Source organism: Aotus nancymaae, unplaced genomic scaffold, assembly GCF_030222135.1.
Source record: "Aotus nancymaae isolate 86718 unplaced genomic scaffold, 86718_ANA_hifiasm-v0.15.2.pri h1tg000029l, whole genome shotgun sequence".
In the NCBI taxonomy this organism is placed as follows: domain Eukaryota; kingdom Metazoa; phylum Chordata; class Mammalia; order Primates; family Aotidae; genus Aotus; species Aotus nancymaae.
In genome coordinates this window covers 85110788-85138118 of record NW_026988442.1, presented here as the reverse complement: position 1 = coordinate 85138118, position 27331 = coordinate 85110788, and the positions used below count along the sequence as shown (strand labels likewise).

General features: G+C 44.3%; 1 protein-coding gene across 4 annotated transcripts in view; it reads right to left on the bottom strand.

The window, feature by feature from the left end:
- Window positions 1-7967: 7967 nt before the first annotated feature.
- CFAP221 (cilia and flagella associated protein 221) overlaps window positions 7968-27331 on the bottom strand; it is a 120379-nt gene continuing 101015 nt past the window's right edge. For 3 of the 4 annotated variants that reach the window (XM_021667933.2, XM_064382837.1, XM_064382838.1), the window contains 2 exons: window positions 24737-24832; window positions 17345-17641 (listed from right to left, as the gene is read on the bottom strand). In XM_021667933.2, coding sequence (XP_021523608.2) covers window positions 17533-17641; window positions 24737-24832 — 205 coding nt within the window. In that variant the 3' untranslated portion in view covers window positions 17345-17532. Of the gene's footprint in view, window positions 9573-17344; window positions 17642-24736; window positions 24833-27331 lie in introns of those variants that run through there. The other variant, XM_064382836.1, reaches the window with a different exon arrangement.

Sequence of the window (27331 nt, the reverse complement as noted above, 5' to 3'; positions counted from 1 at the left end):
GGGACTTCTCGGGGCGGAGCTCGCCGGCCCGGAACCTGGAGGCGGGGACTTCAGGGGGCGGAGCTCGCCGGCCAGGGATCTGGGTGCAGGGATTTCAGGCAACGGAGCTCGCTCGACCGGTCTCGGGGCGGGAACCAGGAGAGGGCTGGGGGCGGGACTCTTGGGGGCGGAGCTGGGGCGTTCCACGGCCGCCGCAGAGGCTCCTCCCCTAGCTGTGCACCTTGGGGTGGGTCCGCTAGCACTGCCTCCTCTGCGTTGAAAGGCGTCTTTAGAAATGAACGGGGCTTGGTGGTGGGCGCCTGTAATCCCAGCTGCTGGGGAGGCTAAAGCAGGAGAATCGCTTGAACCTGGGAGGCGGAGGTTGCAGTGAGCCGAGAATAAGCCGCTGCACTCCAGCCTGGGCGACAGAGCGAGACTGTCCCCAGGGGAAAAAAAGGCATCTTTGATAATGCCGTTGAACCCCCGAAGGAACGGCGGCCCCGCGTGTGTCACGAGGCGGCCTATGGCAGAGCCGCCATCAGAGCCCATGCCCATCTGACTGGCCGGCCGGTGTACTTTCCCGTCTGGAAGCGCTCACCCTCGGCGGGGAGCTCTGAGCTTTATGTTTTTATTACCACGTCCGCTGCCCCCAAGCTCCTCCCAGGTGCTTTGCACTGTACAGTCCACAGAGCAGCGTCGCATCTGTCACTTCTTTACAGCCGCTCTGTGAGGTGGATAGATGAGGGATCAGCTGGTCTGTGCACCAAATCCAGCGCGCCACCTACTTTTGTAAATAAAGTTTTATTGGAACACAGCCGTGCCCAATCCTTGACAGAAGGTGAAACCAGACTGCCCAGGGTTAAAGATTGGCTCCACCTCTTACTAGCTTTGTGATAAAATGGGTTCGTGTACTTGCATCCTGTGACTCACGGTTTGTGCCGTCTAGCCATTAGCTATTATTATTAAAGTCTGTTCTGTTTCTGAGACCCCAACTTTAGTTGCTCAGTTGTTTGTATATAAATAGTGCGATGTGACCTCAGCCAAAGACAGAATGTGGGACAGCCTACAGGGCAAATGACGTGGTTTATCCAACAAATCAATGGCATAAAAAACAGGGAAGGAGGGGGACTCAAAAGAGACTTGAGAGAGATATCACAGTTAAATACAATATGTGACTTTTATTGGGATCCTGAACCAAATAAACTAACTGTAAAAAAGACACCTTGGACCGGGCGCAGTGGCTCACCCCTGTAATCCTAGCACTTTGAGAGGCCAAGGCAGGCGGATCACCTGATGTCAGGAGTTCAAGACGAGCCTGACGATGGTGAAACCCCGTCTTTATTAAAATACAAAAATTAGCCAGTCATGATGGTGGGTGCTTGTCATTCCAGCTACTCAAGAGGATGAGACGGGAGAGTCGCTTGAACCTGAAAGATGGTGGTTGCAGTGAGCTGAAATCACGCCACTGCACTCTAGCCTGGGTGGCTGAGGGAGACTCTGTCTCACAAAAAAAAAAAAAAAAAAAAAAAAAGACACGGAGAAATTGGAATATTTGAATATTAGATGATATGAATGAGTTATTGTTTATTTTGTTAGATGGGATGACAACATGGAGTTTATGTAAACCAAAAAATCCTTACTAGAGATGCATGCTTAAGTATTTACAGATGAAATGACACAATGTCTATTATTTGATTCAAAATATTCCAACCAAACCAAATCAAAACAAAAAAACGGGCACAGATGAAACATTGACAAAGTGTTAGTTATTGAAGCTGCATGACAGGTTCAGGGATCTTCATTATACCATGCTCTACTTTTGTGTATGTTTGGAAATTTCCATAACAAAAAGTATATAAAATTTTTTTAAAGTAGGCTGGCCAGTTGGATTCCATCAAAATGAAAACCTTTTGTGCATACTATCAAGAGAAGTGGAAAGACAATCCACAAATAGGAGAAAATATTTACAAATCATAGAGCTGATAAAGGTATAGATCCAGAATATATAAAGAACCTTAGCAACTTAACAACAACAAGCCAATTAATAAATAGGCAAATGATATTTCTCAAAAAGTATATAAAATATATGCCAAAAAGCATATAAAAATGTGCTCACTAGTACCAGTTACTAGGGAAATGCAAATCAAAACCACAATGAGATACTATTTTGCAATCACTAGATTTCTATAACAACAACAACAACAACAACAAAAACCTAGAAAATAATAAATGTTGGAGAAGGTGTGGAGAAGCTGAAACCCTCATGCATTGCTGGTGGGAGTGTAAAATGCTGCAGCCACTGCAGAAGACAGTTTAGAGGTTCCTCAAAAAGCTAAACCTAAGCTAGGCTCAGTGGCCTGTGCCTGTAGTCCCAACTACTTAGAAGACTGAGGTGGATTGCCTGAGGCCAGGAGTTCGAGGCCAGCCTGGGCAACATAGTGAGACACTATTTTCTAAAAAATAATGGTAATAATTTTTCAAAAAAGTTAAACTTAGAATTACCATGTGAATCAGCTATCCACTCTTAGGAATATACCCCAAATAACTGAAAACAGCTATTCAAACAAATGCTTGGACCTAAATGTTCATAGCAACACTATTCACAATAGTGAGAAGGTAGAAACCAAAATGTTCATCAACTGATAAATGGATAAACAAATTATGGCATAGTTCATGCAATGGAATATTATTTAGTCATGAAAAAGAATAAATACTGAGCCATACTACAACATGGATGCCCTGACAAACATGCTAAGTGAAAGATGCCAGACACAAAAAGACAAAGACTGTATCACTCCATTTATATAAAATGTCCAGAACAGGCAAATCCACTGAGACAGAGAGCAGGTTAGTGGTTGCTAAGGGATTGGGGAGGGGTAATGGGGAGTGACTGCTAACAGCTATGGGGCTTCTTTTGACACTGATGACATGTTTGGGTATTAGATAGTAGTGATGGTTGCACAACATTGTGAATATACTAAAACCTGTGAACTTTTACCCTTTAAAATTGCTTAAATGGTAAATTTTATGTAATGTGAATTTTATCTCAATTTAAAAAATGCATATATATGTAGGTTGGCCAATCCTACTGCAGAGCTGATAGAACATTTATCAATCGTTCAACTAAAGTGCCTGGAAGAGTTATTTCTCAGGAGTCAGGAGTGAGGACCTGTGGGTAGGCAGGTGTTCTGCCTGAGGCTGAGCTTCCCAGTCAGAGTGTGTGGTCATCTGCATCCCGTGCTTGGGTACAACCATCTCCAACAACTCCTCCCTCATCACTTTCTGGATATCTGAAACGCTCCCTCTTACGTGTTCTTTTACTTATTCATTTAGCCCCTACCCTGTGCCAAGTCATGGGGCCAAAACATGGATAAGAAAAAGCCACAGCCCTCAGGAGCTCCCTCATCAATAAAGCAAACACACAAACCCTTGGAGCAAACAGTTCTCCCCTCTTCCCCCTGGTAGGGTCACAAAGGAGGTAACGGCTGCTGCATCACAGGAGGGTTCCCTGGTATCTGAACTCTAGAAGACTTTGGAATTTATGCGTGGCTAAAGGGGCAGAGTGGAGTGCTTTTCCTGTAGAGACTGGTGAGGTGAGAGCTGGTCCACGCCCAGCTCGCAGCCAGCTCCTCTCCTGAGCGTGGGAGTGGATGGCCCTGAGAAAGCGGCCACAACCAAATGGCAAGGCCCCAGAGTGACTTTAGGCTTAGGAGGGAGGCTCTCAGGGCTGAGGCTTACATGGTTCCCAAACCTCCTTACAACCCCCTAGGGTGAGGCCAGAGGGTTGCGAATGTCGGCTGCCAGCTGCTGTGCGTCTGTGAGGCTGCCAGCTGGGTGGGAGGCAGCACTTTGCTGCTGCTGTTTGCCGGGATTCAGAAATGGCTGTGACGGGTCCCTTGTTCCTCCTCCTCCTCTGCTGGGATTCTCCTTTTCAGGAGTGTCCTGCTCTAGGTCTGGGGCTGGCCGGGGCCTGCTCCTGCTGCAGAGCCCCTGTCCTCCCCCTGCCAGATGGCTCTGGCTAGGGACAGCACCCAGGAGTGCATCGGGGGTGTTGTGAACCTGGCCCACAATTGTGCCCACAAATCGTGCTCCTGAGTTGCCAGCCAGCCAAGCGTCTTAGCGGCAGAACCCACACACAGGCCCCGGCTCTGCTAGCTGGGGTCCGACTTCTTGTCCCCTCCTCTCTGCTACTTGCGGTTTTGGCCAAACTTTCAGTAAAGGTTTGCTTATTCATTTATTTTATATTTTGTATTTATTCAGCACTTGCAAATGTAAGAAAGTAAGATATTTTCCAGTAGGGATAAAGTCTTGATCTTTTTTTTTTTTTTTTAATAGAGACAGGGTCTCACTCTGTCACCCAGGCTGGAGCGCGGTGGTACGATTTCGGCTCACTGAAGTTTCCACCTGCCTGTTTCAAGCGATTCTCCCATTTCAGCCTCCCAAGTAGCTGGGATTAAAGGGGAGCGTCACCACACCTGGCTAACACTTTTGGTATTGTTAGCAGAGACGGGGTTTTGCCACGTTGGCCAGGTTGGTCTCAAACTCCTAACTTCAGGTGACCCACCTGCCTTGGCCTCCCAAAGGTCTGGGAGTACAGGCGTGGGACACTGCGCCTGGCAGGGATAAAACCTTATCTTAATAGGGTTAAAAAAAAAAGTAGGGTGGGGGTTCTTAGCTAAGGTGGCAAGGGAAGACCTCTCTGAAGAGGGGATGTCTAGGCTGAGACTCGAGTGAGGGGAAGCATGAGAAGGCCATATGTGTGGAAAACGTCCTCAGCAGAGGAAATGGTCAGGTCCAAGGCCCAAGGACAGGAATGAGATCGTGGGTCCAGGGGGCAGAAAGCCCAGTGTGGCTGGACTAGAGGGAAGCCTGAGGGGAAGGTGGGAGGGGAATTGGGGGAGATGGGCAGGGGCTGGACCGCCAGAGTCTTATAAGCAGGAGTGAGGTCCTTGCATTTTATTCTAACGGCGACGGCAGGTCATTGGTGACCTAGATGAGAGCTGATCTGTGAGACGTGAACAGGAATGTTCGAATGGTTGAAGAGAGAATGGATGGTGAGGAATACAGATAACATTCCTGGCTGTGAAGAGGTGTAAAGATGGGGTGATGGCTCAAGGTGCACACGTTTTGTTTTGTTTGTTGCCAGAGAGAGGGGCCACTGCAGGAAGGTTCTCCAGGGGTAGGTGAGAGGGGATGGGTCTGGGGCAGGGAGGAGAAGGGGGTCAGGAGCACTTCTGAGAGACTATGTTAACTTCTCTTCCTGGGTCCACAGGGGTGTGGTTTTAAAGGTAGGAACTTCCCAGCGCCATGCCTCCATCCACCTCCCCATCCAGAAACCTAGAGTTCTTTGTCTAACTTTCCCGCTCAGGCTAGATAAAATTTCAGGTGTGCTCCTTTGTTTAAAAACCACCAAAAGCCCTGGAAGGAGGGGCTCTGTTGTGGGCTGGACAGCCAACCCAGCATCAGAGTTGAAGATCAATCACTCCAGAGGAAGTTTGGAAGAATTCCTCTCACTGGATGAAAACTTGAATGGGGCGGGAGTAACTCTGGGGTTAAAATCACCCCTACTCTCTTACCTATATGGACTCCATCTCTGGATCCCCTCCCACAACAGCATGGGAGCACTCTCTCTCTCTCTCTCTTTCTTTCTCTCTCTCTCTGCCTAACTCGGCAAAACTCTCTGGGCCTGATACTTACTTAAACGAACTCACTGTGCCACTAGGGCCCTCTCCCCGTGCCACTAGGGCCCTCTCCCCATTCTTGGGTAAGGCCCAAGGACCTGGGAAAACACATCCAATCTGGGAACAGTGAGTATCTTTGGGACACCCCCGCAGCCCTGCTCCTGTCACCTGGTTACACTTCCTCACTGTAACAGGAGGGAAAGAATGGTCAATGGGCCCAGGCTGATGAAGTCATGCTGGGAAGATGAGGTTGTCCTTACTGGATGCTGCTTCTTTTTCCCAGTGATCTATGGAGTGAGGTCATCAGCTGAAAGTGCAGTGGGAGGGAGTGGTGAAGGTTTGAAGAAAGCAGAAGAGATGTAAATTTCTAGGCAAGGAGAAAGAAAGGCCTTTCCACCAGGACAATGAAATAATTGTTGTGTACTGTTGAGTGCCCACTTGAGATCTGGGACAAAACCGCAACGTGAGACAGGTTAGTGTGGTTGTGTGATTCTTTCCAACAACGTTGGGGTGCTCAGCTACAGGAATGAGTAGATGGATAGTTGGGCTTGATTAGAGCTGGATTTGCCAGTCAGGTACAGAGTGGAGAGTAAGGGACAAGGTTGGTGAGGGTGTTTGCAAAGAAGTGATGACATAATGATGGACCATGAACTCTCAGCTGGAGAGGAGGACAGTGAGGGCCTGTGGGGTGACTATTTTACTTAACGCCTAAATGTTACACACCATGTGTCCTGCACTGCTCTAAGCACTTTGTTCCTAGACACCTTGCAGAAGGAAGAGATGGTGAGATCATTGGCCTGGTGGAACATAAGGAATGTTCTAATGGGGTCACCATAGCAAGTCAAGTAGAAGTATAAGGAGGTGAGTACAGGGTGGGTGGGAGTCTTGAAACGGACCTTTCAGAGGTGGTATCAATGTTGGTGATGACAAGGTCAAGGGCATGCATGTCTGTGGGAGCTGAGGTGGGGTGGAAGAGAAGATGATTAAGAGTTGAGGGGATGTATTAATCATGTTTTTTTTTTTCTATATTTTATGATGCTTTGACATCTGGAAGGCCTTGCTAATCCTGGAAAGACTCCCGCTCCCAGGGCTAGCTAGGTCCTAGTGATGACAAATGACTCCCATGAGCATGCCTTTCATATGCAAACCAACCAATCCACACCCATACCCCAACCACCTCTTTTATTTACTTTTCACCCTCCAAGTCAAGACTTTCCTTGCTCTAAATATCCCCAGGATTAGGTACTGGACAACTGGAGAATACCCCTATACCCCAGAGCCCACTGAGATTATCTTAACTATCCAATCCTACACTTGCTTCAATGTGACCACCCTGCCTTGCCTGTTCCTTCCAAAAACCACAATGAAGCCTCTGGACCATGCCTTCCCCTAGCTCCTTCTGCCTCCTGTTATAGTGAACCCCAAGTTTCTCTTCAAATAATCAGTATGTCAGTATGTTCAGCTCTCTTATTCTTCAATTCTCTATTTTAAAGTTTAACTTCCTTGTAATTCCAGTAAACAGCCTTCTCCACTGGTTCTGATGAGTAGTTCACATCTATTTCTCCTCACCCCCGGCTCCATCCCGACTCATCCAGGTCATGTAGGTCTCCCCTGGCTACCTGCTCTGATATGCCGGTAACTGTCCTTCCTGCCAAAATGCCCACCCTGCCACTCCAGCTTGGACCCCTGCTCTTTTAAAAATAGCCAATCAGGATTAGTCTAGCTTGTGTGGTCTAACCCTAGCCAATAGGGGACAACACAGCAGTAGGGATGACCCCCGTCAAGCGTTAAGTACCCCTTGTCCCCTTGTCCAAGCTTGCGCAGCCATCATTGCTCCATCTGTGCCCCGCACCCTTCTATAGAAGTAAACTGCCTTGCTGCGAGGATTTATCTTCAAGTGCTGTTTTTTTTTGCGGCATCCTATTAACCCATCCTCTAAGTTCTCTCCCCTTAACCCCCACCTGCCAACAGGCCCTGGTGTGTGTTGTTCCCCTCTCTGTGTCCATGTGTTTTCATTGTTCAACTCCCACTTATGAGTGAAAACATACGGCTAGTTTGCGGTTCCTGTGTTAGTTTGCTGAGGATGATGGCTTCCAGCTTCATCCATGTCCCTGCAAAGGACATGATCTAATTCCTTTCTATGGCTGCATAGTATTCCATGGTGTATAGTACCACATTTTCTTTATTCAGTCTACCACTGATGGGCATTTGGGTTGGTTCCATGTCTTTGCTACTGTAAATAGTGCTGCAATAAACATATATGTGCATGTGTTTTATAGTACAATGATTTTTTATTCCTTTGAGTATATACCCAGTAATGGGATTGCTGGGTCAAATGGTATTTCTAGTTCTAGATCCTTGAGGAATCACCACACTGTCTTCCACAATGGTTGAACAAATTTACATTCCCATCAACAGTGTAAAAGTGTTCCTATTTTTCCAAAGCCTCACCAGCATCTATTATTTCCTGACTTTTTAATAATTACCATTCTGATTGGTGTGAGATGGCATTTCATTGTGGTTTTGATTTGCATTACTCTGATGATCAGTGATGTTGAACTTTTTTTGATATGTTTGTTGGATGCGTAAATGTCTTCTTTTGAAAAGTGTTCCTATCCTTTGCCCACTTTTGAATGAGGTCATTTTTTTTTTTTTTTTTTGTAAATTTAAGTTCCTTATAAATTCTGGATATTAGTCCTTTGTCAGATGGGTAGATTGTAAACATTTTCTCCCATTCACTCTGATGAAAGTTTCTTTGGCTGTGTATAAGCTCTTTGGTATAATTAGACCCCATTTTTCGATTTTGGCTTTTATTGCAATTGCTTTTGGCATTTTTGTTATGAAGTCTTTGCCCATGCCTATGTCCTTAATGGTATTGCCTAGATTTTCTTCTAGGGTTTTTGGGTTTTACATTTAAGTCTTTAATACATCTTGAGTTAATTTTCATATAAGGTGTAAGGAAGGGGTTCAGTTTCAGTCTTCTGCATATGGCTAGCCAGTATTCCCAGCACAATTTACTGAATAGGCGATCCTTTCCCCATTGGTTGTTTTTGTCAGGTATGTTGAAGATCAGATGGTTGTAGACGTGTGGTGTTATTTCTGAGTTCTCTGTTCTTCTCCATTGTTTTATATGTCTGTTTTGGTACCAGTACCATGCTGTTTGGTTACTGTAGCTTTGTAGTATAGTTTGAAGTCAGGCAGCATGATGCCTCCAGCTTTGTTCTTTTTGCTTAGGATTGCCTTGGCTATACAGAGTCTTCTTTGATGCTCTATGAAATTTAAAATTGTTTTTTTTCTAATTATGTGAAGTATGTCAATGGTAGTTTGATGGGAATAGTATTGAATCTATAAATTACTTTGGGCAGTATGGTCATTTTCACAATATTTATTCTTCCTGTCCGTGAGGATGGAATATTTTTCCATTTGTTTGCATCCTCTCTTATTTCCTTGAGCAGTAGTTTATAGCTCTCCTTGAAGAAGTCCTTCATATCCCTTGTTAGCTGTATTCCTTTGTAGCAACTGTGAATGGGAGTTCATTCATGATTTGGCTCTCTGCTTGTCTATTGTTGGTGTAAAGGAATGCTTGTGATTTTTACACAATGATTTTGTATCCTGAGACTTTGCTGAAGTTGCTTATCAGTTTAAGGAGTTTGGGGGCTGAGATGATGGGGTTTTCTAAATATAACATCATGTTGTCTGCAAACAGAGACAATTTGACTTCCTCTCTTCCCATTTCCTTTCTTTCTTTCTCTTGCCTGATTGCCCTGGCCAGAACTTCCCATACTGTGTTGAATAGGAGTGGTGAGAGAGGGCATCCTTGCCTTGTGCCGGTTTTCTTTCTTTCTTTTTTTGATACGGAGTTTCGGTCTTGTTTCCCAAGGGCCTGCATTGTGCCAAACATCTTGCTACGAGCTAGGGATACAGAAATGAGTAAGACATGGCTGCTGATGGGTGGGGCAAACTTACCAACTGATTCTTTCTTTCTTTCTTTTTTTTTTTTTTGAGATGGAATTTTGCTCTTGTTACCCAGGTTGGAGTGCAATGGCGTAATCTCAACTCACTGCAACTTCCACCTCCAAGGTTTAAGCCGTTCTCCTGCCTCAGACTCTCGAGTAGCTGGGATTACAGGCATGTGCCCAGGCCTGGCTAATTTTTGTATTTTTAGTAGAGATGGGGTTTCACCATGTTGGTCAGGTTGGTCTCAAACTTCCGACTTCAGGCAGTCTGCCCACCTTGGCTTCCCAAAGTGCTGGGATTACAGGCATGAGCCATGGCACCCAGCCCTACCAGCTGATTTCTTTAGAGCAAAGCACATTTGCTAATTTGTTTTTTTTTCCCATATTTCATATTTTAAAGAATAGTTAAGTAAAATACAAATATCATCACATAATATCTTTACTTTTAGAGACCCCCAAAGCTGAAAGTTAAAAAAGTTAAAACATCTAAATCTGTAATATTTGATTACTATGCAGTAGCAGAGTGGACTGGGTACCAGGATCATGGCTCACTGCAGCCTCGACTACCTGGGCTCAGGTAAGCCTCCCAACCCTGCCCCCCAGGTAGCTGGGACTATAGGTGCATGCCACCATGCCCGGCTAGACAACCAAACCTTTGCAGGAAACCAAGATCCTGCCCAAACCTAGCTCTTCTGCTAATTGGGTAAGTCCATGAAGCTTTCCAGACCTGAGTTTCTGCATAAAGTCACACTAATAATAGGTACTCTATGTCTCAGAATGTTTTGAGGATCATTGAGAAAATACTTCACAAAGTGGAAGTTCTAGAAAGGAAAGCGATGATAATCATTTCTAAAACGAAGGGACTTGGCCAGGCATGGTTGCTCATGCCTGTATCCCAGCACTTTGGGAGGCCGAGGCGGGCAGATTACCTGAAGTCGGGAGTTTGAGACCAACCTGATCAACATGGTGAAACTCCGTCTCTATTAAAAACACAAAATTAGCCAGGCGTGGAGGTGGGTCCTTGTAATCTCAGCTACCTGGGAGGCTGAGGCAGGAGAATCGCTTGAACCTGGGAGGCAGAGGTTGCAGTGAACCGAGATTGCGCCACAGCACTCCAGCCTGGATGGTAGAGCAAGACTCCGCCTTAGGAGAATGGTGTGATAACCTGAGTCAATGCAAGACAGCGGGAGCTGGCAGGTCTTCAGAGACAGCTGTTGAAGCCAGGGATCCTCATTCCCTTGGCCAGCCCCGATTATGGCCACGATCCCTAAGGAACCCGGATCGATCCCATAGGGAGTCCCCAAACATCATGTGGTCAATGATTTCACTGAAGGAATTTTTTCTGAGACTGATTTTGAAAGAAAATACATATAAGGTTTCTTTGCCTTTTCCACCTAAAAGTGGTCTGAAACAAGGAAGAAAAGCATAGATGATAATCTGTTAAATATTATTTGGAAGTCGATTTGGTGGGAATAGGTAACAACTTGGGAGTCAGGAGAGGCCTTTCTCGTGGCATCCACCAGGTGGCACCAGATCCCCAACACAGTCAAGGCAACCTTTCCATGGGACCAACGTTTCCAATGCGGTGGGAGCGGAGGAATAAGATAAACTGGCTTTTGTTTATAAGTGGGGAAACTGAAATGGACATAAGTACATGCACAGAACAGGGAACAGGCCCAAAGTCTGGACCCAGAAAGTTCACACTAAAATGCAATGTGGGGTGCCCAGCAAGAAAGGGAGATTGGGTTGGTGGAATTACCAGGGTTCAGTACCTGCTGGTGGGGTGTTGATGAATGAAGCAATGTGCACAGCGTGGTGTTAAACCTGGATGCCGAGGGAAGCAATTCCCTGAACAAACATTGCCTGGGCCCTTCCTCTCCACAGAGGCAGGGACTTGGAAGGCCTTGCCTCAGTGGTCAGTACAGGGGCCAAGGGGCACAGGCCTGGGGAAACCTTAGGTGAGAAGGGCACAAGGAAAGAAGGTGATGGGGTCATAGGGAGTAAATAGCACATGCAGAGGCCCAGGGGTGTGAGTGAGTGAGTTGTGCTTCAGAAACTGCGGGTAGGTCAGGCCAGCGACTGGTGCATGCGGAGGAGGAATGTAGCGGGGAGCACATGGAGCCCTTGGGGGGCCTAAAAAATTATCTACAAGACGGATAAACTGGAAACTAAAGACAGGGTTACTCATGGCAGGGGAGCGGTGGGTATCCATGGGGCAGGAAGATGGCGGAATGGAGACAGCTTGGGAATGGGAAGGAATGATACTTCTCTGAGTATCTTTGCATTTAGAGCCATAGTCATGGTCCATGTATCCTGAAATAAACAAATAATTAAACCCAACTAGGATGTAGGGGAACCCAGGATGGAATACAAACAGTAACCCATGAGCCTAACCCATGTGAAAACACAACCACGCTGACGGGGCAGGAGACATAGAAAGCAACAGAACCAGCGCAGGCAACTTTGGAAATCAGTATTTTAACTGGACTCTGTAAAGCTAAAGTAAAAAAGACACTAATACTGTAATCCAGTTAGTAAATGTGTTTCTCGCAAGGAGATGTGTTAGCAAATGGGATAGTACTTTATGGATACACCAAGATTGAACACATAAGGTAATACATTATAGATGATGGGAGCTAAGTTTCTCACTGCAGGGGAAAGAAGTTAAAAGTAAGGAAAGGAGGAAGGCCAAAAGAAACCCCAGGTTCTGGACTGGAATCTGAGGCATCAGAATCAATGTTTTTTTTTTTGACACAGGGTCTCACTCTGTCACCAAGGCTGGAGTGCAGTGGCATGATGATGGCTCACTGCAGCCTCGACTTTCTGGGCTCTGGTGATCTTTCTACCTCCGTCTCACAGGTAGCTGGGACTTCAGGTGTGTGCCATCATGCCCGGCTATATTTTTTATCTTTTTGTATTTTTAGTGGAGATGGGGTTCCACCATGTTGCCCAGGCTGGTCTCAAACTCCTAAGCTCAAGTGACCTGCTCACCTCGGCCTTCCAAAGTGCTGGGGTTAAGGGTGTGAGCCACCACGCCTGGCCATAATTCATGTTTTTTTTCTTTTATTTATGTACAGACATAAAGATAGATGAAAATGTGTGTGTGTGTGTCAGTACAAATGCTTGTATTTTCTAGCTCTGGCCACTGAGAGGGCTCAGAAGCAATTGGATCGCAGTAGCAACAAGTACCAGTTGCAGTTGGAGGTCTTGGTTTCTCAGTGCCATTCTCCAAGGAAAGGAACCGGGGCTCCGTGGAGAAATGGTTGATTCTAGGGCTGAGGTGGGAAAGATATGGATGAGTCTGGAATAGCCTGTGATGCTGGAAAGTAAAGATGTGCTTAGGAAAGGTGGAGGACACACTGAAATGTCAGAGGCGTAACCTGAGGGGCTCCCACTGGCCAGAGCTGGAACAATATGAGTAACAAAATAAACAACGGTAGTGTCGGGTTATAACCTATGCGATCAAATGAATGTCCATGGTTCCATGCTGATATAAAACCCTACTGAAGAAAGAAGGTAACTAAATGAGGCGGGGGCAGCTCATGGACATTCTCATTAAGCAGACGTGGTAATGGCTGTTGCGGACCAGACCCACTCACTGACGGACGCTGAAGTGGGAGTTCATCTACAGATACGTAGATACAGAGTGGGAAAAACGCTGAGGAGAAATAGGATGTTTGCATAATTTCAAAGTCTCTCTCCGTGATTATATTAATGTTCAAGTGGAGAAACTTGGCATAACCTCACCCTCGTCTTGGGAAAGCATTAGACAAACACACACTGAGGCACAGTCTACAAAGTAACTGTCAGACCTGTCAGGGTCCCATATAAGAGAAAAGACTGAGGGACGGTCACCGATCAGGAGAAGCGGACACACTGACTAACTGCAGTGTGGACTCCTGGAACACCGAAGGGACATTACTCAGTAGAGCTGTACCAGTTGTCATTTCCTGTTTCTGATCATTGTTTCACAGGAGATTCTAATGTTAGAGAAATCTGAATAAAATCTAGATGGCAACTTTCTGTACTATTTTCGCAAGTTTCCTTTAGTTGGAGATTATTTCTAAATAAAAAGTTTTTAAAAAATGACCGATGCTTAGGGCCTGGCCTGTGAGTGAAGGGAAACTCGCGTGTTTGAGCTCATTTTACAGCAGGTATACTTCTGTACATTTCCTAACTGAATCCTCACAACCCCGTGCGAGGAGAGCATGGAAACTTGTCTTTGCATGAGGGAAAAATGAAATTCGGAAGTGTTAAGAGGGCCACCTAGTGAGTAAGAGCAGGCCTGGGGTTCAGAGGCAACCAGCCAGGCTCCAGAGGCAGGCCCTTGCTAGTTTCCTACACAGAGAGAAGAGGTTGCAGATGAAAAGTGCAGGTGAACATGGAGAAGCAAGGTCCTGCAAGGCCACGGAAGGAATCTGGACTTTACCGTAGAGGCCATGGCCTAACCCTGGCTGCACATCATCCATGTGGGGGGCCTTGAACACCATTATTGCCTGGGCCCCACCCCGGAAGGTCTGATCCCGGTGGTCTGGGGCAGAGCTTGGGCAGCGTATGCCTAAAAGGCTGTGCAGTGACTTTAACGTGCAGCTGGGTTGAGGCTCCTCACGGCCAAGCGCTAAAGCATGGCCCTTCGCTGCAGAAGCCTGGTGCAGGGGAGTGGAAGGGCCTCTTCTCATGGCTGTCCCCATGGTTCCAGCCAGGGGCACCTGCTTTTGTTTTCTTTCGTGGGTGTGACAAGATGTCTGACCCTGAGGTGAGCCTGTCCAGCCTATCCTCAGAAAAAGCCTTGGTGCCAGACAGCAGGAAATCTGACAAGCATTTTAGAGCCAGATCCCTGCCGGGGCCTCCTAGATGGCCTCCTTTATGGCGCCCCGACTCCCCACAGTCAATTCTGCACACCAACTTGTAAAACCTGCTTAAAAGAGAAAATGGCTCAGGTTACTCCCCTGCTCAGTCCCTGAAGGGGCTCTCCCTCTCACTGAGCTTGAAATCCCAAATACAGTCTGTTTTCTGGCTGCAAGAGGCACATAGCCTGGCCCTTGGCTACCTCTGTGTCCCCTCAAGTCCCCAGGCCTCCTTCCGGTTCCCTCAGCTCGCCAGGTACACCTCCTTGGAGGGCCTTCACATAAGATGTCCCCTGGGCTCGAAAGCTCCATTCCCAAATTACCGCATGGCTTGCTCCTTCACTTCAGTCACACCTCGACTCAATGTCAGCTCCTCTGAAGGGCCTCTGGTGGCCGCTCCCTATCCCTTGCCACACTTGAGTATTCTTTTGTGGCAGTGCTCACAACCTGACATTACACTACTCAGGCATGTCTGTTTCCTGTGGATGGTGTGTCTGCTTTGCCACGGGGCCGACTTAGGGTAGTGGCCCTTCTGAGACTTGGATCTGTGGCTGGCTCCTGAGTGGTACTCAACAACTCTTACGAATTTTGTGTGGATGTGTGTGCATACGTGTGTGTGCATATGTGTGTGTGTGCATGTGTGTGCATATGAGTGTGTGCATACGTGTGTGCCTATGCATGTGTGTGCATGTGTGTGCATGTGTATGTGTGTGCATATGTGTGTGCATATGCGTGTGTGTGCATGTGTGTGCATACATATGTGTGTGCATGTGTGGGTGTATGCACATGTGCCACCTCCTAGGCCTGCATCAACATGGAATGGTGGCTCCTTCCCTCTGTACCACTGTCCAGCCAGCCATGGTGGCATAAGTCTCAGTCCCCACAGCGAGTGCATGCCCATCGGGTGCCAGCCTGCAGGGATACCACTGTGCCATGGCAGCCATGGCAGCCAAAGGCCCACAGCTCCTTCATGATCATCAGAACCAGTCTCTTGGGACAAGTAAGACTCTCTTGTGGTGCCTGGACTTCTCCTGGAAGGAAAAGCAACTTCTAGAAGGTAAGCATGCTATTTTTGTCAAAAGTGGGATGAGAGATAGAAACTGTGAACTTTGAGTAGTAAAATTAATGCAACCTTATTTTATCCCCAAAGCTGATGACATGGGCAAATTGGTAGTTTAGAAAAGGAGGAGGACAAGGGGAAGGAGGAGGAGGAGCAGAGAGAGGAGGGGGAGGAGGAGGAAGGTAGGAAGCAGAAAAAGAAAACACAGAGGCCGCTGTGGGTGATTCTGGAATGAGAACTCTGCTGTCCTCAAGCTGTAGCAGGCAGTGTCCCTGTCACTAGCCCAAGCCCATTTGCCCAGCACTGCCACCTAGCTCTGTGTTCTGGGAGTGCAGGGTCCCTCGGATTCTTCCCAGGCCTTGAAGTCACACAAGTGTTAGGGTCTTTGCCAGCTCAGGAGTCACATAACTTCTATCCCTGGGGTTTCCGCTGTGGCACAGGACTCACAGCGTCTCTTTCGGGGAAGGACAAGAAGACTTGGAGGAGCAGCCTTCATTCTAGTCCACAGAGGATCTGCTACTTGGTAGACTCCAGGAAAAACAAATCATGCTCCTAGTGATCAGCAAGCTTGCCTGGTGCCTTACCCACAAATCTTGTGTTAACTGTGGCTCCTACCTTATTCCATCATTCCAGCCTTCCATCATTCATTCACACGTTGTCTCTCAAACACCACTGAGTGTTGAGCAGGGTTGCCAGATTTAGCCAATGATGATATAGGATGCCCAGTCCAATGTGAATTTCAGAGAAGCAATGACTAAGTTTTTAGTGCCACATGTTCCATATAGTACATATACGATTGGGACATACAAGAACATGTTGTTTGCTGCATATCTGAAATTCCACTTTAACTGGGCATCCTGTGTTTTATTTGGCGACCCAGTGGCTACCGGGCTCTGCTCCTACTGTTGATGTGCCCCTCCCCTCACCCCAGGGCATTTTCCAGAGACTCGGTGCATAACTGAGTCATGAAAACTCCTCTTCTGCACCTAGACTAGGATGCTGTTCAAGACGAATGCTGTAAAAATGGGTTTCAGAGACCCATGCTCACTTGTTTACCTATTGTATTGAATGACAAGGAAATGGTCTTTAACATTTACTTGTTTAAAGAATGTGAAGACCTACCTCAAATAGGGTTTCTTGTCCTTAAAGGTTTAGATTTTATGACGAAATAACAAATTCTAGAAAAATGTCAGAATCAATGAGTTAATGAAGACTACAAACATACAATCTGATACCAGCTATTTAAATGTGTTCATAGAAAAATGAGTGTAGGGAATCCATCCAAATTATCCATAATTTGGATAATTATGGATGATTATAACACAACCCAATGTCATCAGGCTTCCTGGCCTGTGAATATAAAAGCAGTCATGTTCACAGACACAACAGAGGCCTGGTTTTTACTGACACGTGTTAACCGGAATGCATGGCTCCTTTGCAATGCCCTCCTGCTCCAGGTGCTTCTGTGAATTCTCAGGAGGAAAGCATCCTCCTGGGAAACTGGTCTGCAAGCTCTAGTCACTTTGCAGTATCCTCTACAGGTCCAGGCCCCCTGCCAGCTCTGCCACCTGCACAGCTACTTGGAGAGCCAGTGTTCATACCGTGCTGCCCTTCCAAAGCCAAATCTCGTGGTGCCCTGGGGACGGAAGGGGCTGCTTCTGCAGAGGTGGGACGGCATCCCTTCCCCAAAACCACTCTCCCACCACACCTCCAAAACACCCTCAGAAGCAGCTGTCAGTGCCTGGCTCTTAGCCGCTCATCACGCCTTGCTGAGAAGCGTTCCGGCACTAAAATCTTACCAAGAAGCTAACAACGCTGTCATCATCCTAACGCCATTTTATTTTTAAATATAAGATTTATAATGATCACTTAAAAGATATATACATCCTCTATATTTCATTTTTTTCTCTAGAAACTTTAATTGCAGAGACGGCTGGCATGTAAATGGACAGGAGGGGCCACAGAGGCCCGCAGAAAGCAAATGGGAGGGACTGACCTACTGGTGGCTTTCATTCTAGAATCAGGTACGTGTTGAGAGCTTTGCCCCGCAGCTTCTTCATTTCCTCGAGCACCTTCTCTCCTGCCTTCTCTGCTGGTTGTGCTTGATCTTTTACTTCTCTGAGTATCAAAAAAACCCAACAAAGAAACATGAGGACACTTAATAATACCATGCAAGTCACCCCTTGAGCACTGCTGGTGAAGGTCGGAGGAGCATTTTGTTTAATATATAAAGACGGTTTTCACCACATTTAGTGATAGTTTAGTTACCAGACAAAGCACTCAGCTTATGAATGATTCAGACCTGGCTCTGGTCTCAGCTGTATCAGTTTCTGAGTACGGGCAAGTTACCTAAGCATCCAGAGCCCCTGTTTCCTTATGCACGAATGGTGTAATTCCCATCTCACAGCACTGTAGTGGAGGTGAGATGAGATCTTATTCACAGAGATCCTAGTGTGAGGTCTTCTGAGTGCTCAGCCCGTGCTGGCTGTTTTTCCATCTTTATGAATGAGGTAGATACACACTATTTCTGACTCTGGCAATGGCTCCAGAAGAGTGGGCACCGAAAGGGAGGGTTGTGCCCCTGGAAAAAGTAGTGGCTGACATGGAGCCAAGGCTGATGCTGGTGTGGCCGGGGTTGCTGGGTAGAACTTTGACTGGATGTGGTGTAAAATGAGGCTATCAATTGAGGGGTGCAGTGGGGGTAGACAGAGGGCTGAGAGATGGGGAGGACTTGGGCTTCTTAGGGGTCTGTTTGCCTCTTGGTGTGCTGGGGCTAAGGGTTAGGATGCAGATGGAGACCCAGCTCAGAGACTGTCCTGGTTCTCACCAGCATCCAGATATCTTTGAGGAAATGATGAGTGTTTTGGTTGAAAGGACAGATGTCTTGTTCAAAGATTGTGAACTCAGCTATATGATCTGCTTGGGCAATAGAAGAATTCAATATAAAATAAAATGCTTCTGAGACATTTTCTAAAGAGGGTGACATGTCTGGCCAATGCCTGACAGTTTTGGAAAACCAGAAATACCTGAAAGTCAAGAATTAGAATGTTCCCTAATGCACATAATTAAAGAAATTAGTTGGTATCATTTTATGGAATCATGTTTAAAAATATATAGGTCCTGTCTCCCCTTAGAGATAATAACGATTGAGTAATATTGTGTGGATCTAAGGAGTGCTGAATGATGTGTCAGCAACTGAAGTCACCGTCTCACAGTTCCTTGAACATTTTATGGGGAATGTGATTCACCTGTGGGTCTTGAGAGGGCCAAGACTGTCCAGGCAGCAAAGAATCTCTCTGGTTAATTTCAGCCATTGAGTGAGAGCAGACGATTCTTTGCATCCATGAAAATAAATGTTGGCCAGACACCAAATAAAGAACAGTCTTCATGGGGAAATGGGACACTGTTGATGTGTTCTTTTTGTTCTGTCCCTGTCTGTCCAGGCTCTGGGTGCGTGTGTGTGTCTCGCAGGGAGGACTCTGTTGGCTTCCAGCTGAGAGAAGGAGGTGAGGAAGGGAAAACTAAGAACAGAGAGGAGGAAAAAACTGAGCACAGGATTAGGCTTGATGTAAGCTGAAGAGAGTTTCTGAACCAAATCACTTTTGAAAATGGTCTGTGGAATATCAACTTGCTGAAATACTATGCAGCCAATGAAATGACAATTACATTGACAATTTTGATGCACAAAAAATGCACATAAAATAATTTTACCTCCAAAAGAGGTAAATTAAAAAAGCCAATTATTGCAAATGTGTGAAATGTATATATATTTTTTGAAAAAATTAGAAGCTGACTTGGTGTGCAGAAAATTTACAGTTCATTGTTAGTTTATTTTTGTGTAAAGTACTAAAAATATGTAAAAAAATGATATACCACTTTGGGTGAATATGTAAAGTAATACATTCTATTTCATTTAATAATAATTTGATAACCAAATGCCATTCAACATTAGCTCCACGGTATAAGGAGTGAAGACTCTTGTAAAAGAGCAAGTGAGTAGATAGGTATTGAATATTATCTTGCTCCTGGGGCAAGCCAGTCAATGCCCAGAGGCAATATTTAAATTAATCATTTAAAACCCTTGATCAGTTATTTGAAACTTGAAGCAGAACACAAAGTACATCTGTGTTGAGGTGCAAGAGGTTTTATGTGCTGGGTAGTATAACACAATATTCCACTGAGTTAATTAACTGATCAAAACAGACGCTTACTGGAATTCTATTTAAAATTTTGTTTCCTATATTTTCTTTTACTAGAAACTGCAGTCTATTTTCTGAGCAGTGTTGGCTACTGCAGGTCTCTGAAACCATCACAGACAAACCAGAGAGACGTCATACTACTCTAAGAAATGTGAGCATTCGTTTCTGAAAAGGCAGGCACCCCCACAACAAAGTAGAAGACAAACTGACAAAACAAATTTGCAACATATATAAGAAAGGGTAATTATCATTAATAAATGAGGGACTCTTAGAAATAAGGAAGAAATATAGGCAAAATAGGCCAAAAAAGTCCTTCTTCAAAGAAGAGAAATGGTTGAAAAGCATTGACAAATGTTTAGTATAACTTGTAAACAAAGAAATTAAAACTAAAATAACAAGATGGTCTTTAAAAACGTTCTGCCTCAAAGATGGCTGAATAGGAACAGCTCTATATATGGGAATGCAGTTCCTAGTGAGACTCTAATAGGACTGCAGTTCCCAGTGAGAACACAGAGGGTGCGTGATCACCGCATTTCCTTTTAACTGCCCACAGACCAGGAGATTCCTGGGTGGAAAAGTGCCACGAGTTTCCAGCACAGCTGTTTTAGCTGGTGCAGCGGGTCTCTGCACAAGAACTCACACAAATCTGGGTGCTGTTTCAACTGGTGCCTGGAATGCCTGGGAGACAGAGTCGCCCATTCAACTGAAAAAGAGGAGGTTGAAATAGGGAGCCAGGTGATCTGGCTTGGTGGGTCCCACTCCCACAAAGATCAGCAATCTGAAATGCTCTGGACTGAGTGTTTCACAGCAAGCACAGCTGGGCCTGGGACAGTCCAGCTCTGTGGGGGGAAGGGCATCCACCATTACTGAGGCAGTCCACCATTACTGAGGCAGTCTGCCATTACTGAGGCAGTCCGCCATTACAGAGACAGTCCGCCATTACTGAGGCAGACCGCCATTACTGAGGGAGTTCTAACTATACCTCTATAAACAAAACTGCAAGGAAGTTCACACAGCATCTGGGCAGAGCCCACGGCAGCTCAGCAACGCCTCTGCGGGCAGACTGTGACTAGGCTACCTCCTTGTTGGGCAGGGCATCTCTGAAAAAAGGCAGCAGCACATCAGGAACTTATAAATAAAGCCCCATCTTCCCAGGACAGAGCACCTGGAAAAAAAAAAGCAGTTATCAGCTCTGCTGCAGCAGACTTAAACGTACCTGCCCAGCAGCTCTGAACAGAATAACAGAGCTCACAGTTCAGCACTTGAGCTCCTATAAAGGATAGACTGTCTCCTCAAGCAGTTCCCCAACCCCTGTATATCCAAAGAGACACCTCATAAAGGAGAGCTCAGGCTGACATCTGGTGGGTATCCTTCTGGGACAAAGATAACAGAAGAAGAAACTGACAGCAACCCTTATTGTTCTGCAGCCACTGCAGGTGATCCCCAGGCAAGCAGGGTCTGGAGTGGACCTCCAGCAGTCCTAAAGCAGAGGGGCCCGACTGTTAGAAGGAAAACTAAAAAACAGAAAGAAATAACTTCATTATCAACAAAAAGGACATCCACTCAGAGACCCCATCCAAAAGTCACCAACTACAAAGACCACAGGTGGATAAATCCACAAAGATGAGAAGAAACTAGCACAAAAAGGATGAAAACACCCAAAACCAGAACGCCTCTCCTCCTCCAAGGTATCACAACTCCTGACCAGCAAGGGAACAAGGCTGGATGGAGAATGAGTCTGCTGAATTGACAGAAACAGGCTTCAGAAAGTGGGTAATAACAAATTTCTCTGAGCTAAAAGAACATGTTCTAACCCAATGCAAAGAAACTAAGAACCTTGAAAAAAGGTTTGATGAAATGCTAATGAGAATAAACAGCTTAGAAAAGAATATAAATGAACTGATGGAGCTGAAAAATACAACACAAGAACTTTGAGAAGCATACACAAGTTTCAATAGCCAAATCGACCAAGCAGAAGAAAGGATATCAGAGATTGAAGATCAACTCAATGAAATAAAATGAGAAGGCAAGATTAGAGAAAAAAGAGTAAAAAGAAATGAACAAAGTCTCCAAGAAATATGGGATTATGTGAGAAGACCTAATCTACATTTGATAAGTGTACCTGAATGTGATGGGGAGAATGATCCAAGCTGGAAAACACTCCAGGATATTATCCAGGAGAACTTCCCCAACCTAGCAAGGCAGGCCAACATTCAAGTCCAGGAAATACAGAGAACACCACAAAGATATTCCTCAAGAAGACCAACCCCAAGGCACATAATCGTCAGATTCACCAGGGTCAAAATGAAGGAAAAAATGCTAAGGGCAGCCAGAGAGAAAGGTTGGGTTACCCTCAAAGGGAAGCCCATCAGACTCACAGCAGATCTCTCAGCAGAAACCCTACAAGCCAGAAAAGAGTGGGGGCCAATATTCAACATCCTTGAAGAAAAGAACTTTCAACCTAGAATTTCATATCCGGCCAAACTAAGCTCTAAGTGAAGGAGAAATAAAATCTTTTACAAACAAGCAATTGCTGAGAGATTTTGTCACCACCAGGCCTGCCTTACAAGAGCTCCTGAAAGAAGCACTAAACATAGAAAGGAACAACCAGTATCAGCCACTCCAAAAATATGCCAAATGTTAAAGAGCATCGAAACAATGAAGAAACCGTGTCAACTAATGGGCAAAACAACAGCTAGCATCAAAATGGCAGGATCAAATTCACACATATGTAAATGGGCTAAATGCCCCAATCAAATGACACAGACTGGCAAATTGGATAAAAAGTCAAAACCCATCAGTGTGCAAGGATACACATAGGCGATCATTAAAAAATCTAGAGACAACAGATGCTGGAGAGGATGAGGAGAAATAGGAACACTTTTACACTGTTGGTGGGAGTGTAAATTACTTCAGCCATTGTGGAAGACAGTGTGGTGATTCCTCAAGGACCTAGAAATAGAAATTCCATTTGAACCAGCAATCCCATTACTGGGTATATATCCAAAGGATTATAAATCATTCTATTATAAAGACACATGTACACACATGTTCACTGAGGCACTGTTTACAATAGCAAAGACCTGGAACCAACCTAAATGCCCATCAATAATAGACCAGACAAAGAAAATGTGGCACATATACACCATTAATATTATGCAGCCATAAAAAACTATGAGTTCGTGTCCTTTGTGGGGACATGGATGAAACTGGAAACCATCATTCTCAGCAAACTGACACAAGAACAGAAAATCAAACACTGCATGTTCTCACTTATAGGCGGGTGTTGAACAATGAGAACACATGGGCACAGGGAGGGGAGCATCACACACTGGGGTCTGTGGGGGGGAAATAGGGGAGGGACAGCAGGGGGTGGGGAGTTGGGGAGGGATAACATGGGGAGAAATGCCCGATATAGGTGATGGGGATGGAGGCAGCAAACCACATTGCCATGTATATACCTATGTAACAATCCTGCATGTTCTTCACATGTACCCCAGAACCTAAAGTGCAATAAAATATACATATTAAAAAAAAAGTTCTGCCTCACTGATAAAGATGAAAATAAATATGACACTATTCTATGTTGTCCAGGGCATTTGAATGCAGGTGGTTCTAACCTCTACTAGTAGAAGAGATGGTAACACAATGTCTGCATGGTCATTGAGCCATATATATATGAAAACTTTAAAATGTGCATTGATCTGGAATTTATCCTCAGAAAACAGTCTGGTAAGTTTTCAAGGAATTATGGTACAAGGATGTTTGTTGCAGCACTATTGATAACAGAAAACACTGCAAAGAGTTTACATGTTCACTGGCAGATTCTTGGTTAAATAAATTATGGTACATCCACTCAGGGAAACATAATAATTTATATGTATATTTATAATATGTGCTTATGATAAATTGTTAAATAAAAGTGCAGAAGAGAAAACAATATGTATAATATGATTGAATTTTGTTAAAACCGTATGTATTTATATTTTCAACCATGTATGATGATTTCCATATATATGGAAAAATATATTTAACTATATACATTTAATATTATAAATATATTTTTATATATTTAACCATATAATATATTTAAACCATACACATGGTTAAAAATATAAATACATATATAATATAATATATACATATAAATATATATATATATTTTTGGAAGACCATACATCAAAATGTATGTTACTACCTTTGGGTAGTAGGATTGTTTCTAATTTTTAAAATAATATAAAGACATTTTTCAAATAAAAAGAATAAAAATAAAGTTTATACATGGAATTTCAAAGTTATAAACCATATGAATTACAGGTGACTATTTACATTAAAAAGTATTCTTCAAAACCATTTCTTTGTTTTAGTTTGTATTTCTTTCATTACAATGAAGATGAACACATTTTATATGCTTCTTACTGTGTTTTTTAAACCACTTTTTCAAAGGATGATGCTTGCTTGGCTCGTTAGCCCCTCATGGAGAGGAGGAGAGAACACTTACTGAGCTCTGGTCCACATCAGGCAACTGGCTACATGCTTCCATGGTTGGCATCTCATTTAATTTTTACTTTTGCCCTGTGACAAGGAGATTTTATTTTCTGCATGCTACAGATGAGGAAACTGAGGTCCAGAGTTGATAAAGACAATAACTTGGCTTGAGATTTTATATGTGATAAACAGTGCAGCTACAGATGGTCTGGCTCCAGGCCCAGTTCCTTATACTGAATGAAATTCAATCAGTTATTAATAAGAAACAAACATATCCCTGAAATTGGTTGATAAGCACATGGAAAAATTGATTTCAGTTTTTAAAGGCTTCCTTGCTAACAAGATTTCAGGGAGTGTAATTGTGCCTAAAATAAAATACATATCTAAATATATGAAGCACCAAAAATGTAACTCTTTCAAAGATTGAGCTATTTAGACTCAGACAACATGATAATTTTGTACTTTATGCAGAACAAATTTCATCCGAGGTTACCTTTTAATAAAGCATAAAAAAGCATCCACTTACTTCTCCTTCCTGATGTCCTTGCAGTTCAACATAGGAAATTCCACTTTGATCATTTCTGGAGTCAACATAACTTCTATATTTTGCTCACAGAGCTCACTGCAAAGTAATAAGATGTTTAGTGGGACCTGCTTTTCCTTCCCAATGTAAAAATAGAATGAAATATTGTGATCATTTAGGAGTTATGCAATTCTTGTGGTATTCAAGTTTAGTTCCATCTACTTTTGTTGTTTACATTAAAAGAAGCATAAGGCTGATAAATTGCTTTCCACCAAGAAACAATGGTAGGCACAATGGTAGTTATTTATAACCAGAGAATAAACAGTAATTTAAAAAAATGGGGGTTACAGAATTCATATTCTTTTCCAGTGCACATGGAGCATTTAACAAAATTGACCATATCTTGGGCTATAAAAGAAAGCCTGAAAGATTTCAAAAGACTGAAATTATTCAGAATATGTTCTCCGACCACAATGGAATTAGAATGGAAATCAATAGCAAAGAAGATAACTAGAAAGCCCACGATGGCTTTAAAATTAAACAATGTATTTCTAAATAGTCTAGTTTTTTTTCCCAATCTTTTTGTGCTCTACTATCCCTTAGAGCAGGAGTTAGTAAACTTTATCTATCGACTTTATGGGTGATATGGTCTTTGTTACAACTACACAATTTTTTTCTTGCTGTTGAAGCAAGAGAGGAATCATAGATAAACATGTAAGTGAATGGGTGTGGTTGTGTTGCAATAATACTTTATTTACAAATGTAGGTGGTTGTCCACATTTGGCTCTGAGCCATAGTTTGCTGACCTCTGATCTAGAGCTTTGTTGTTTGATGGTTCAAGCTGGACCACTGCATGTTTGGGTTTCCGCTGGAGCAAAGCGGGAAGGGAGGTTATCCAGGAGACATACCCACTCTGTTAAGAGCTGACCTCAGTAGTGGACTATATCTTGTCTGCTAACATTCCATTGGCAAAGACTTAGTAAAATGGACAACTTAACTGCAAGGGAGGCTGGGAAACTTAACCTCTGGTTTCAATGATTCTAGGACTTTAGAAGAACAGGAAAACAAATTTTTTGACAGCACCCATCTCCACCACACTCAATTAGAGAAATGCTTCCAAGATCAACAAAGGGTAACAAATGCTTCAAAGTCTGGAATTGAGGAGAGATCCAAGATGGCTGATCACTAGCAGCTCAGGATTGTAGCTCTCAGTGAAAGTGCAGAGAACGAGAGGATGCCACACTTTCAGACGAATTTTTGTTGCTCACGGACCAGGAGATTCCCAGCGGAGGACCCCCATGGGTCGGCAACGTGATTCTTGTGGCCAGCGCGGCGGTTTTGCCGGCGCCTCGGCACGGCAGTTCTTGGTGCAGAGTGAGCGGGACTGGGTCCCCTTTTGGCCGATGTTTGGAGCTCTGGGAAGACAGAGTCGCCTATTTAGCTGATTGAAGGATGGACTCAAGAAGGGAGCTAGACTGGAGATTCCTGGGCAGAAAAGCACCATCAATCTTAACACCGCTGTTTTGACTGGCGCGGTGGATTGCTCAGATTTCGGTGCTGGGAATCAACAAGCTGGACGTCCACTCAGAGACCTAATTTGAAAGTCGGTAATCACAAAGACGACAGGTGGATAAATTTACAATGATGGGAAGAACCTAGCGTAAAAAGGCTGAGAATACCCAAAATCAGAATGCCTCTCCCTCTACAGGGGATCACAGTTCCTCATCAGCAATGGAACAAGGCCTGATGGAGAACGAGTGCGTTCCATTAACAGAGGTAGGCTTCAGAAGGTGGATGATAAGAAACTTCTGTGAATTAAAAGAACTTGTTCTAACCCAATGCAAAGAAACTAAGAACTTTGAAAAAAGGTTTGACGAAATGCTAACGAGAATAGACAATTTGGAGAGGAATATAGGTGAATTAATGGAGCTGAAAAACACAACACAAGAACTTCGCGAAGAATGCACAAGTTTTAACAGTCGAATTGATCAAGCAGAAAAAAGGATATCAGAGTTCGAAGACCAACTTAATGAAATAAAACCAGAAGTCAAGATTAGAGAAAAAAGGATAAAAAAGAATGAGCAAAGTCTCCAAGAAATACGGGACTATGTGAAAAGACCTAATCTACGTTTGATAGGTGTACCTGAATGTGACGAAGAGAATGAATCCAAGTTGGAAAATACTCTTCAGGATATTATTCAGGAAAACTTTCCCAACCTAGTAAGGCAGGACAATATTCAACTCCAGGTAATACAGAGAACACCACAAAGATATTCCTCAAGAAGACCAACCCCAAGGCACATAATCGTCAGATTCATTAGGGTTGAAATGAAGGAGAAAATACTAAAAGCAGCCAGAGAGAAAGGTCAGGTTACCCACAAAGGGAAACCTGTCAGACTTACAGCAGATCTCTCAGCAGAAACCCTACAAGCCAGAAAAGAGTGGGGGCCAATATTCAACATCCTTAAAGGAAAGAACTTTCAACCCAGAATTTCATATCCAGCCAAACTAAGCTTCACAAGCGAAGGGAAAATAAAATCTTTTGCGAACAAGCAAGTACTTAGAGATTTCACCATCACCAGGCCTGCTTTACAAGAG